The sequence below is a fragment of the Manis javanica genome, chromosome 14 (genome assembly GCF_040802235.1).
Source record: "Manis javanica isolate MJ-LG chromosome 14, MJ_LKY, whole genome shotgun sequence".
In the NCBI taxonomy this organism is placed as follows: domain Eukaryota; kingdom Metazoa; phylum Chordata; class Mammalia; order Pholidota; family Manidae; genus Manis; species Manis javanica.
In genome coordinates, this window is record NC_133169.1 from 76,583,775 (window position 1) to 76,597,802 (window position 14,028).

The 14,028-nt window shown below is 43.4% G+C and overlaps 1 protein-coding gene and 1 long non-coding RNA gene across 2 annotated transcripts in view; one reads left to right on the forward strand and one right to left on the reverse strand.

The window, feature by feature from the left end:
- LOC140846161 (uncharacterized) overlaps positions 1–14,028 on the reverse strand; it is a 120,225-nt gene that overhangs the window by 12,829 nt on the left and 93,368 nt on the right. The gene's annotated exons all lie outside the window — the stretch shown is intronic.
- Positions 96–12,329, forward strand: LOC140843037 (protein FAM170A-like). Its single transcript, XM_073222033.1, has 3 exons — positions 96–192; positions 1,076–1,222; positions 6,831–12,329. Exons 1-3 carry the CDS (start codon positions 96–98, stop codon positions 7,613–7,615), a joined length of 1,029 nt encoding a protein of 342 aa, XP_073078134.1. The 3' UTR covers positions 7,616–12,329.

A 14,028-nucleotide genomic window follows, 5' to 3' on the forward strand; every position in this document is an offset into this window, starting at 1 on the left:
ACATCCCAGAAAAGGAAAGAACACGGCGGTGCAGAGGAGGATTTCATGCCTGTACCTGGCTGCCACTCATTTCCCACCGCAGAAAACTTAGTCACATGGTCAGAACTACATTAGCTCTGGAGGAAGCATGCTTCCGACCCAGGGCCCGGTCCCCCTCTGAAAGTGGTGAAATGAAGTCCAGGAAAAGGGCAGGTTGGGAGAAAGGCTTTTCTTCCTTGCAGTCACTGGCAGCTCATGCTCCCCAGCCTGGCACACACTCCGCTGCCCCACCTCTGCTGGAGGCACTCTGAGTCACCGTGGTGTGGGCTGAGAGCGAGAAGGGGCTGAGGAGGAGCCAGGCGAGGAGACAGGGCAACGCGATAGCCCAGGCTCAGAACTGTGTCCCTCCCTCAGCAGGGCCATAAGTGACCCCTTGCCCAAGAACTGCCCGGGGTGTCCATTTCCAATTCCCGGGCAGAAATGTATCATGTGGGTGTGTCTGCCTCCTTTGAAAGAGGTTTTCAAAAGATGTGAATAGGGAGGCTGAGAGTCTTGGAGAAATACAGAAATACATTCCCAGAAGAGGAGTCTGGGGCGAGTGTGTAAAGTCTTCATTAGAGCATCTCCAGCACCATGGCTGCTGCCCAGGAATTCCCTGCGAAAATGCTGTATCTCTACACCTCTCTGTATTTATACTGACATCCCTATCTTTCTATACATCAATATAGATACCAATCTAGACAGGCAGGCAGGCAGACATGCAGAAGTCTTTTAAAACTTGCACCCCTTGTCCTCTAATTATATAATTTCTCGTGAGGAAAAAGGAGCTAGTACCCAATTTTAGTCACTAGTTTTTGATATTCTGTATACATCTTTAGAAATATCACATACAAGATACCCAGTATCACTGACATCTACTACACACAATTTTCATAATTGCTGTTTCCTTGTATTTTGGAGCAAGTGAAGTTTCAAATGCTTAATTCCATGGGAGGGGTCTCAGTGCCTAATGTGATTATCCACTCAACATGTCTTTTTTGAATGAATACAGATCCCAGAAAATGCTACATCTGTTTTTCTTGTATTCATTCCTCAGAATTCGAGAATTCTCAAGAGGATTCTACTGAACCAGAGGCACGTGTGGTGGTCCCAGACCACAGTCAGACACCAGGAGAAGCGTCCTCTGTCTCGGAGTATTTCTCCTGCGTGTCTCCAGGAAAGCGTCGTGCTGCTGCTGAGGATGGTAAGGGAGACACAAAGGCTGGACAGGATGAATAGCTGGCGTGGCTCGGCCCAATCCCTACTTACTTCACTTTCCCTTCAAAAACAGGAAAGGGCTTCAGGGCAGAGGAACTAAGACTGAAGCCTCTGCAGAGGGACAAATTGGGGGTGTGCTTTCAAGGATAGGGCAGTTCCCCATGTGAACACTGGGACAGCTGTGAGATAGTGGGCTGTGCTGGTAACAGTGTGAGAATTCAATGACCTCTTCCCTCAGATGAACACAAACTCACCCACACACACACCCTATATTCCTTTATACCAGAGCCCCACTATTCCTTCCTTTCACTTTTTCTCTCATATACACATCCCTTCATTCCAGACGCGTCCTTCCCATTCTCTACAAGCGTTACACAGATACACACTTCCACCTTCCCTGCTCACGCAGTCATGCTCAGACTCTGCTGTCTACACACTAACCCTTAAATAATGTGCACCCTTTCACACAGGTAACCTGTTTTACCTCCCTCATTAGAGCTAGCTCCGTATCTCTGTTCCATTTATAAAGTCACACTTTGTGAAATCCAGTCACTCATGATCTATAGATGGAACAACCAATATTACCACACATTTGAAATTTTCAAGGGAAAACAGTATTATGCTATCCACATAAATGGAGGCTATCTGGGTTCACTGAAGACATTACACAGCAGACTCTTACTGTTTATTTAATGGATGGATAAATACATAAACACCAAGCATGGACCACATCTATCATTTTTATTTAATTTTTTCACAAAAGCAGCTCTACAGCATGGACACAGGACAGTGGCCACAACCCAAAGCCAGAAAGCAATGGAAAAGCTTCCTGGCACTGGTAAGAAGGGACCACTGAGTGGGATGCAATAGACAGTGGAGATCTAGGCAGAGCCCAGAGATGAGCTGAGTGATTCTGCTCATCAGTCAGCACAAGGCTGCCCAGTACAGAGAGAAACTCAAAATGCTTCTCCATCTTTGTTAATATAATCCCCAGAGGAAGTAGTAAATTCCAAGGGAAAATACTTCGAAGGACTGGAGCGAGCCCAAGGAGACAAGGGGAGGGCAGAGAGTTATTTGAGGAAATGGTGGAAGAGGGCCTAAGGGGATGAGCTGTATCAGAGGAACATGGAAGAACATGTCAGTATGAGCTGGGCGAGGACAGGTTACATTACCAGAAAGATGTGACAGCACTAATAGCCTAAAGCAGGCCCAACACGGTAGGATCCTCAGGTCCTGACCCGAGTAGAGACATACCTGGTCCGAGACCCCCGCACACCAGTATCTTTTCATAGCCGATGTTCGCAAGTTCAACCCTATACAGACCCATCTGCGCCCCCGATCATCATCATTCACTTCCTTGTCATCTTCCACATGCATGTGAGTTCTCTACTCTGTTTTTGTCACAACCATACAAAAGTGCTGCATTAGTTGTCCCCGTGTTTTAATGTTATGTGAACACGAGCACACAATACATGCTTTGTGTCTTCTTCTTTTCACTCTCTGTACTTGTGTTTATAATCAGCATCCATGTTATATGTGACTGTAGTTCCTTCATTCTTGGCACATAGTGTCTTTATTGATTACACTTTTACGAGCATTTGGGTATTTTGCTATATGGACATATTTCTAATTGGTGAATGCCTCAGAGTTAGAGGGCTAGGCTTTAATGCTCATATTCTACTCAGCCCCTCAGAGCTCAGTCTTTCAAGATTTTACCTTGTAATGCAATCATTCACATGCTGCTCTGCATTTATTGTTGCATGCGCTGTCCTGTGCCCTCATTTACTTTGGAACGTCAAACAGTTCTACATTGAAAACTCATATATTCTTTCTCTTACAGCCATTGATTTTTCATATTCTTCTGCGCTTTCACTGTTACCTTACACTAGTCTCAAAGAGAATACTCGTAATAATCCTGTTGCACAGCTAAGCCACCTAACATGTGAAACGACGCACACACATGCATAATCGTAGGACACACAGTCTGTACACATAGATACGTGCTGACCTAAAACACAGACACAAAGCACACATACCATTCTCACACACACAGAACTATCCCATGTTCAAATGTGCAAACACCAGATCAGTCACACATTAAAGAATTTATACACACAAAGCACATGACATTCCTCACAGCATTCTGCCACAATGTGTGCATGATACACACACCTGACACATTCATTAGAGATGAAGGTCATCTTAATTCACTCAGGAAAAGTGAGCTTGGTCAGCAAAACAAACACACTGACTAATAATAAATAGTTAAATTCTGCAAAGATAAAAATTCACCAATTGTTTCATCTGAGACTGTAGATCTAAGAGGGGGAATGCAAAGGGCACACCCACAAAAAAAAAAAATGGTGGAGGAAAGCCAATGGTACCAAAAATCTTAAGCAAGGTGAGTGAGTGAGTGTGAGGAGCCTGGACTACAGGGTCCAGAGAGTAACCCAGAAAGCTGACATAGGCCAATTCTCTGTCCAAGCCAGAGATAACTGTTTAGGACCAACTCAGTATTTCCGTGAGGGAAAGTGGGGAGAGTACGTTAGGGAGAAGAGTGTAGGAGGGAACAGAATGGAACCAGCCGCCTCCATTACTTTTGCTCCATTTTCCAGGAGTCTCAAAGCTCCATGCATGGGGTGCACCACCTGGGTACTCTTTGGAAGACAAAGCTGGGGGTCCTGAGGGACATGACTGACCCTCTGAATCAGAACGCTACGCCTCTGGCCCCTCTCTTGACTCGGCCTCTTGTGCTGCTAAGTAGAGAGGAAGAGCTGCTGAAGTCTGGGCAGATCAGGGCAGTGGGAGTCCACACAGACCTGCAGAGATCGAGCTCAGCGTTTCTGCTCAGCCAGAGAGAAAGGTCTACTTTGGGCCCAGCCGCAGTCTCCTCCTCTCTAATCTGGGAGCCTAGGGCTCTGGTTCCATGCCATCTACAGGAACTCATTTCAAATACTTCCTTAATTTAATCACATCTGCAGAGTCCCATTGGCCTCCTAAGGTTAACATTCATAGGATATGGGGAATAGGATTTGGCATCTTTCAATGGTGGGGGACCTTACCCAGATTATGACAACTAAAACAAAATGTGTTTAACCCATGACATATGTAGTTAGGTAAACAAATATTAAAGTATTTTATCTAATTAGTACTCTGTGGTAGCACAGGTCCAAGACAGAGGGCAAGAATTTCCATACAGACAACATGTGTGTTTTATACCCTCCTAGCCATTAAAACTTGGGCAAAATCAGAAACTGTTAAATACTTGTATTTTGGAACTCTGGCCAGAAAAGAGACTGCAGTCTCCATGCATGTATGACACAGAGCGAGCAATCAGAATGTGCAGAATCGATGAAAGAGAGGCTGGACCTCGAGAGCGGGTTCACAGCGGTGGCCTGAGAGGATGTATATCAGTTTCCCGGTTGACTAGAGATAGAAGCTGATACAAACCCCTGTCCAGATGTGAGAGAACACAGAAACACAACAAAGTTTCTTTCTGCTCTCCGAGATATGCAGGGCATGTACATAAGGCACAACCTTGAGATTCAAGGGAAATCTCAACAAGGACAAGTGCCCAAAAGTGCAATGTATCAGACGAGGCCATATTTGAAAAGGTAGAAAAACTGACAAAATGACAGAGAAATTGAGAAGGTGTAAAATTCAAGATAGGCAATGAGCATGGTAAGCACAGATGAACTACTCAGTCCGAGCCCTGTGTGGGCAGGGGACACGGAGGAGGGTGGCACACTGAGTAGGCCGCTGACAACTGTGCCATTTAAGGGCACATACAGTCTGGAGAGCAGGGCAGGGGCCAGCACTGGGAGGGGTAGTCTGGAGCCAACCGTGGAGGCCCTCCTGGAGTCTCCTACTCTAGCTCAGAACTCAGCAGTTCCCCCCAAGCCCTGGCTCTGCACTGCTCTGGCAACAGAGGCCCCCGTCAGGTTCCCCAGAGCAGACACCTGCGAGAGGAGCCAGGGACAGGAGGTGGGCAGGAGGGCTCTCCTGTCCCTTCCGACTGTCCCCGGGGCAGGAGGTGGATACTTTTGTTTGATGGTCCCCAGCTGACAGACGGAAGCACTGAATCCATGTATATATACACCAAACATATTCATCCAGTAAGCAGAGTAATATCATCAAATAATACAGGCAAGTTACTATGTACTAGGTGAGACTCTGAGCCTCTGATATACTGCAGTATACATCTTTAGAAACATCACATACAAGATGCCCAATGTCACTGACATCTACTACACACAATTTTCCTGTTTCCTTATATTTTGGAGCAAGTGAAATTTCAAATGCTTAATTTATGGGGGGTAGGCGGCAGGTTTCAATGCCTAACCTGATTATTGACTTAACATGTCTTTTTTGAATGGATAGAGATCCCAGAAAATGCCACATCTCTTTTCTTGTATTCCATTCCTCAGAATTCCAGAATTCCCAAGAGGATTCTCCTCAGCGGGAGGCACGTGTGGTCCCAGACCGCAGTCAGACACCGGGAGAAGAGTCCTCTGTCTCGGAGTATTTCTCCTGCGTGTCTCCAGGAAAGCTTCCTGGTGCTGCTGAGGACGGTAAGGGAGACACAAAGGCTGGACGGGATGAATACCTGGTGTGGCTCAGCCCAATCCCTACTTACTTCACTTTCCCTTCAAAAACAGGAAAGGGCTTCAGGGCAGAGGAACTAAGACTGAAGCCTCTGCAGAGGGACAAACTGGGGGTGTGCTTTCAAGGATAGGACAGTTCCCCATGTGAACACTGGGACAGCTGTGAGATGGTGGGCTGTGCTGGTAACAGGGTGGGAATTCAATGACCTCTTCCCTCAGATCAGCACACACTCACTCACACACACACCCTATATTCCTTCACACCAGATAGAGCCCCACTATTCCTTCCTTTCACTTTTTCTCTCATACACACATCCCTTCATTCCAGATGCGTCCTTCCCATTCTCTACGAGCGTTACAGATACACACTTCCACCTTCCCTCCTCACACAATCATTCTCAGACTCTGCTGTCTACACACTAACCCGTAAAGAATGTACACCCTCTCACACAGGTAACTTGTTCCAGCTCCCCCATTAGAGCCAGCCTAAGCACTCAAACACTCATAGGCCATGAAATGAATACACTGTCATATACAGGCTTTCTATTCCGCACACCCCTCACCCACAAAACCTTCAGCCCAAAGCCTTCAGCCCCTCAGAGAGCTGCGCTTCTGGGAGACTCAAGCACACTTCCTCCAACATGCTCCATCTTTAACTGTTTCACGGTAAGAACACATACCACCCCTGTTCACGTGTATTGTTGCACCACACACACATGTACACTGTCATTCACCACCCCCTTACCAATGTCAGAAGCACTCACCAGGTGTGTCCCAGAACACACACAGACCTCCACACCCTCAATCCCACATAATCACACCACACACATACCTCAGATAAAATGTGTGTCACACGGCATTCTGTGATTTCACATATGTGTGTACTTCCAGGCCATGTGCCCACATAGGAATATTCTCTTGACCATCTCAACTCCTACAGACTTCACACACTTATTCTAGTTTTCTCATGTCTGAAATTTCCTTTCCCAGGAGGAGGAGGAGGAGGAACCCCTCAGTGGCATCAGGATGTTCCTCGTACTGAGCCTCTTGAGGTGACTCAACCCCAGGTCTTGGAGGAACAGGAAGCTCCCTCCATCTCTACTGAAGACTCCTTTCCACCATACCTGGGAAGGGCACGCGTCAAGAAGATCTACTACAGGCGTGTCCAGATGAAAAGAGGCTTAGCTGAGTCATGGGATGAGGTGGAAGTCTATGAGCCCGCCTCTAAGAGGACCAAAAGAGTATTTGCTATTTTTGAAGAGGCTGAAAAAAAGGGTGAACAGGCCTCAGACATATGGAGCGGCTTGTCTACACAGGAACTCCTGACTGTCAGCGACGACAGTGAAGACCCACAGGAGAGGAAGCAGGCTGGCAGTGTGGGGGAGCCTCCAGCCCAGGAGGGGGAGCAGGCTGGCAGTGCAGTGGAGCCTCCAGCCCAGGAGGAGGGGGAGCAGGCTGGCAGCACGGGGGAGCCTCCAGCCCAGGAGGAGACGGAGCAGGCTGGCAGTGCAGTGGAGCCTCCAGCCCAGGAGGAGAGCCCCAGGGCTGAGACGCCTGAGTGGCTGGTGGCCCTGGACAGCGGCTTCAGGTGCCTGGGCTGCTGCCGGGTTTTCCCCAGCGTGGAGGTCCTGCAGGACCACGTGGACAATGCGGTCCGTGAGGGCTTCAGCTGCCATGTTTTCCAGCATGCCTTGGCTTGGCTGAATAAGAATAGGAAAGAAGAGGACGAGGAGGAGGAGGAGGAGGACAAGGAGTATCAATGCGAGACCACTTAGATGGTAGACCGAAGAACACTTTGGCAGGAAGACGTCCTCCTGCGAGTATGTAGACTTTTTCCGGCCCTAGGAAAGTGGAAGTGAAGTAGTCCAGACTCTACTGAGGGCCTTCATCTCTTAGCAGCCATGATACCCACTCTGTGTCAATGTATCCACCACCTTCCCTACCACCACGCAGGAACAGGAGCGGAGCGCCCCTTTTAATAATTTTCACTGCTCTCCTGAAGACGAGGGACAAGAAGGCAGATCCCACCATGCAGAAGACCAAGGCGTCCTCATGCAAACCAAAGAACAAGGAGCACCAGTCTAGCATCGCTACCAGTACAGCTGAGAACAGGAAACTGGCTGGAAGTGGAAACTATTAAAAGGGGCCAGCTGCAGAAGAGGTGAGGGCCCAGGGTAAGAGCACATCTCAGGGATACTTGGGATTCAGTATCAAAGGCCAGGGGAGTCAGAAGGCTCAGGATGCGGCAGAGCCAGGCCTTCTGTCCTTGAGGGTTGGTTCTACCCTTTTCCTGGGTGTGAGTGGGATCTCAAACTCCATTATGTGATTCGCATACCTGAGAGGAGACTGCTTAGCAGTTGCAACCACTTGAGAGAAACAAACCATGCAATCCTTTCTTTCCCCCTAGGAAAAATATCCCTAGGTATATACCAAGATGTAGTACTTCTGGCCACTTCCTTAAAGTGTCAAATGTAACCAGGGAAGGAGGGAGAAAAAGGCTATGCTTTTGCCGTGGACCATTTCTCAGTTCAACATGTTGCTTCTTGTAGGGACACCCATGTGCTCTTATGATGCTTCACAGTCCTCACATCAGCTTCTTACTATTACAGCACCAAGTGTCTTGTTCTCTCAGCAGCCAGTGGAGGAGTTAAACATAGACAAAGCTGAAGAGACATTGTAAAGCCAATAAAGAGAGTGTGTCTTTTTAGTTAGAGGGACAAATGAAGGGCTGTTTCTCCACGTTCCAAAAGTCACAGTTAGAATGGAACCTGGAAATGGTCCTCAGCTTTCTAAATCATGCAGGAAATGCTGAGAGTGGCTGAACACTTGTCACTGAAATAAGAGCTGCCTCTCTCATTGAATGGATCCCCTTCTCTGTTTTGGTTCCTTCAGAGCAACGTAGACCTACTGGCCTGAAGATTTCAAACGAAGGCGTCCGACACAGCCCTGCAGTCTGACGAGAGCGCTGCACTTCTCATGAGCACCACAGCAACAGTGGCCCGAGCCTCTGGAGCTGTTCCCTGTTGCCCTGGGAACATGTGGTAGCCGGCTCTGGAGAAGATAGCCACACACAGCGAGGCAGAGCCCACAGAATGCTGGGACTGCCACACATGCAGGAGACCCGTGGAAAGAAGTTCCTGCTCCTGCTCGTCCCTGGCAGGGAGGCAGGGGCCACTGCTGAGTTCTACTTCTGTGTTCTCAAGTCTCTTCATACATATCTGTGTTGGGCCAACCTGTGCTAATAGTTTATCTTTTGTCTGCAACTCAAATTAAGGTCTATGAGCCACTACAACTGGACTTATTTTCAGCTCCTCTCTTTTGAAGACTTGGCTGTTTCAGCCGTTACTTTAACTAAGTAAGCATCCTTACTAACCCTTCAATAAATCTTTGTTTCATCTCAATTAGCCTGAGTCATTTACTGTTGTTTGTAATCTAACATATCTTAATGGATATGCAAATTAGCTTTAGAATAATTGCTTCCTTTTTGTTCACTGAAATGGTATAGCCTAGGAAGGAGTAGCACACAATATTCCTCTGAGTTTATACTGAAGCAGTATGGGATATATATTTATACTCAGTATGTACACTATGTTCTTGATTTATTAGGACGCTGTGTTGAGAAGGTTTAGATAAGTATACAAATAATTAGACTTCAGTAGAGAAGACCCAGGCTTAAATTCTTTACCAACTCTTAGCAGCTTTGCATACATTGGGTCAGTGCCCTCATCTTCAAAGAGGAGAGCATGTTACCTAAAATAACAGGGATTGTGAAGGTAACAGACACTGTCTGGCATAAATGGAGGCTCAAAATAATTTCTCATTCATTTTTGAGGTTTGTTTTCCTTACCTCCGATAATCAGCAGTTTGATTATGTGTCTGGGTAGGGTTTTTTATTTTTGTAGTTTCTATTATTAAGATTTTCTGAGCTTTAAAAAAAAAGCAAACTTTTAAATGTTGATATAAACTCACAAGAGGTTGCAAAGCAGTCTAGGGTGGTCCCATCTACCCATCATGCGCCGCCCCCAACATGATCACAGTACGTTATCCAAACAAGGAAGTTGATTGGAACAATACCATAAGCCAGACTACAGACCTTCCTCAGATTTCACTATGTTATCAGGTGTCATGCTTATGTTTTCAAGTATAATTCTATGGCATTTTCTCCTATGTGTAGATTTATACGCCCATCACTGCAATCAAGATACAGAGATGTTCTGTTTCCTCAAAGCAAACCCCTCACATGGCTCTTGATAGTCAGTCCCATCTCTCCTTCCTTTCCCTAACTCTTGGTGACCACTCTCCATCTCTCTCTACTTCCTTTTCATGTCAAGAACTTAATATAAATGGAATCATTTAGTATGTAAACTTTTGAGTTTACATTTTTATTTCAAACATAATTCCCTTAAAACCCAGCCAAGTCATTGCATATATTAATAGTCTATTACTTTTATTGCTGAGTATTCCATTTCATGATGTAGAACAGTTCAGGGTATCATATATTCACAAGGGCATTTTGCCGTTTCACATTACTGGTGATTATAGGTTAAGTTTCTACGATAATAATGTCGAGGTTTTTGAGATAAATTGTTTTCATCTTTCTCATATAAATGCCTAAGAGTGTTAGTGTTTGGTCATACGGTAAGAGTATACCCTCTTTAAAAACTGCTCACTACACTCTCTGGAAGACTCATACCAGAAGATGATCATCAAAAAACCCCAACAAAGATCCACACGCTGCTACAGCTGTAGATGCACTCATCCCACCAGTTCCTGGACTTGCCATGGGAATGAAGAAGGAGGTATCTAAGCTGGCCTGTGCATACAGTAAAACAACAAATTTGACTGGATCTATACTGTTGGAACTCAACCAAGAATTAGGAGAAGTGCAAATTGTAGCGCTCCAAAATCTTACAACTACAGACTATCTACTATTAAAAGAACATATGGGATGTGAACAGTCCCCAGGAATGGGTTGTTTTAATTTTTCTGATTTCTCTCAGACTGTTCAAGTTCAGTTGGACAATACCCACCATATCATAGATAAGTTTTCACAAATGCCTAAGGTGCCTAACTGGTTTTCTTGGGTTCACTGGAGATGGCTGGTAATTATACGTATGCTTTGGTTATGTAACTGTCCTCCTATTATGTCAATGTGTGTGCGCAATTTAATTAGTAGTTTAAAACCTATACATGCTGAAGTTACTCTAGAAGAAGATATGTCAAAGAAATAATCAATCTTCCCATGTTTTCCTCTGCCTGCTACTTCTATAGCTTTTCTTCTTCCTTCCTAATTACAACCCTTAAATAGAATTCGTGCCTGATATCGAATTTACCGAGTATCATAATTCTTCCAAGTGGTAAAGATACCTCAAGACAAATGCTGGGCATAAATGCCACAGGGCATAAATATGCAAAAAAGTAAAAAAGCTAACCTTTTCAAACAATAAGGCTTCTCTCTCACTTACCAACTTTACATTTCCCTGTATGGCCCTGGAAGATGACTGGTTAGCCAGAGACGGGTAAGATTCCTCAAGGGAGGAACAACCTAAGACAGGCACAGTCGCAGGGGGCCCATCAGGTGAGAAATTGGGGATCAACAGAGGTGAGGCTTAGAACCTCACCCCCCCTGTTCTGAGAGAAATCTTCTGCATCCATGGATGTTTATTGCCCTTGACTAGCTTGGAGTAACACTTAGTCTACAGGCACACACCTGATCATCTACATTTGCTCTCTTACAACACTAAACTATGTTTTCTACCTTTATCTTGCATCTACCTACCACTTCAGCATTTTATTAAAAATAATAATAATAAAGAGAGAAATGTGGTATCCACATATAAATCAAGTATAAAAATCAAACGAATATTCATATTTGAACTGATTGTCTATAGTTCATAATGCATGATCAAAACTGAAAGTTTCTGTGATGACTGCCCTTTTACTGTTCACCATGTAACTTATTCACTATGTAAGAATTTGTTCTCCATGTAAGAACTTGTTCGTTATGCTTCAGAAGATTGGAGACTGACGAAAATTAGACTTGGGGTGGATTAATGATTGTGCATTGAGCACTGACTCCCCTATACAGAATTTTATTGTTGTTAACAACCATTTGATCAATAAATATGAGAGATGCCCTCTCAAAAAACAAACAAAAAAAAAGTACAGACTTCCAATTGTAAAATAAATAAGTAACCAGGATGTAATGTATAGCATAAAGAATATAGTCAAAATATGGTAACAACTTTGTATGGTGATAGCTGGTAGCTAGAATTATCATGTATATAAATGTTGAATCACTGTGTTGTACACCTGAAACTAATGTAATACTGTGTGTCAACTACCCTTCAATAAAAAAAATAAAATAAAAAAAAACTGCTCACCAGTTTTCATAGTGGACTTACAATTTTTGTATTCCCACTGATGTATGAGTAATTCTATTTCCCTGCATCCTCACCAGTATTTGATAGTGTCAAGTATTTTTAAGCCATTTTAACAGATACACAGTAGTATCTTATGGTTTTAACTTGCATTTCCCTAATGATAAGGGTTGCTAAACATCTTTTCCTGTACTTATCATTTGTATATTTCTTTTGTGAGTTGTCTGTGTAAGTTTTTTGCCCATCTTTTAGTTGGGTTCTTATTGAGAAAGTCCTTTATATGTTCTGGATATTATTATATATATGTATTAAGCTCCACATCTTGGGGTGAGGGAAGGAAATTTATGCATCTCATACTGTTTTACATGTTCTAACAAATATATACAACTTTTGCAACTTAAAAGTAACGTTAGTTAAAGGTAATAAACATTTTATTTTTTAAAAGATCATAGCGAAATTATGGATGCTAGATCAAATTTATTGCTGAATGATTACTGCATACAACACTTAACAAGGTAGGTCATACTAAAAGCTCCAATTTATAAGGGAGTTAAGAAAGAGTATGATAATTTAACCATCCTAAATCACACAGTTTGTATGTGGTTTCAGTAGTAGCCTTTCTCAGTTTATTTGCATAATTGAGATACAGGAAATTTTCTTAGAAGTAGAATAGCTGTGTCCAAAGTTTACAGAGTTATTGGCAAATTGCCCTCTACAATTATTATTTCCTTTTATACACCCACCACCAAGGACTGCTTGCCCATTTTCTTACCACCATGGATTATCAGTCTTTAATTTACTAAACTCAAAGGTGAAAAAAATACTTTATTCCTCAAAGTTTCATTGCATTTATCTTAGGTTGAATATTCTTTCAGATGTGTGTTGTCCATTTACAATTTATTGCTGAAGACCAATTTCAAGGGAAGAAACACAAAATATCAAAGACACAAATTTTTTCCCTCCAATCCTGGAAGGATGACTTCATCCGTGAGATTGTATCTTTGATGACTGAATAGGGTAAAATATTATGATTGACCCTATGAACTGTACTGCTGAAACTTACATCTAAATATTTCAGTGATTATTATTGACAGGGAATAGTTATGACTTGAAGAAAAAAATAACCTCGAGACAACATGAATATTCTAATCTAAATTATAGATCTTACTTCTGAAAAGAAACCGAGAGAGCTATATTGTAACTCCCTTTTTATTTTTCTCTAAATGTTCTGAAATGCTGTCTTGTGTTCCATCTCTGCTTCTGAGGAGGAGTATCTCCATGGGCTCATTGCTTAACCTCTTAAGGCTTGATCTTCTTATATGCAAAATAGGGATAATGACAGTTCCTATCTCAAGGGACTGAAATAATAGAGGAAGATAATGCTTTTAAGGTGTTTGTCACATTAAATATTCTCAATAAATGTTGCTATGATCAAAGCTAGACAAGCCGATTTATATCAATGGAAGGTCTATAAGGAGCTGCCTACATCCAAGATAAAATTTGTAATGAAAGGTAGGACATGGTGAAATTGCAACAAACTAATCTGAATTTAAATGAAAATGGAGGCTTAATATTTCTCCTTCATATAACTGTTAACCATTCCTGATCTGTCAGAAAATCTGACTAGAAAGTCTATGGAGAAACTATTTCATCATACAACAAAACATAACATGGTAAGGGTGGATTAGTAAAATTCAAAATGAAAATAAGTTATAATTTTATTCATGAAATATTTTAACTTGATTTCTTGTCCAAAACTTTTTTTCATTGCGCTAAGAACACTTAACTAGAGCTCTAACCTCTTAGAT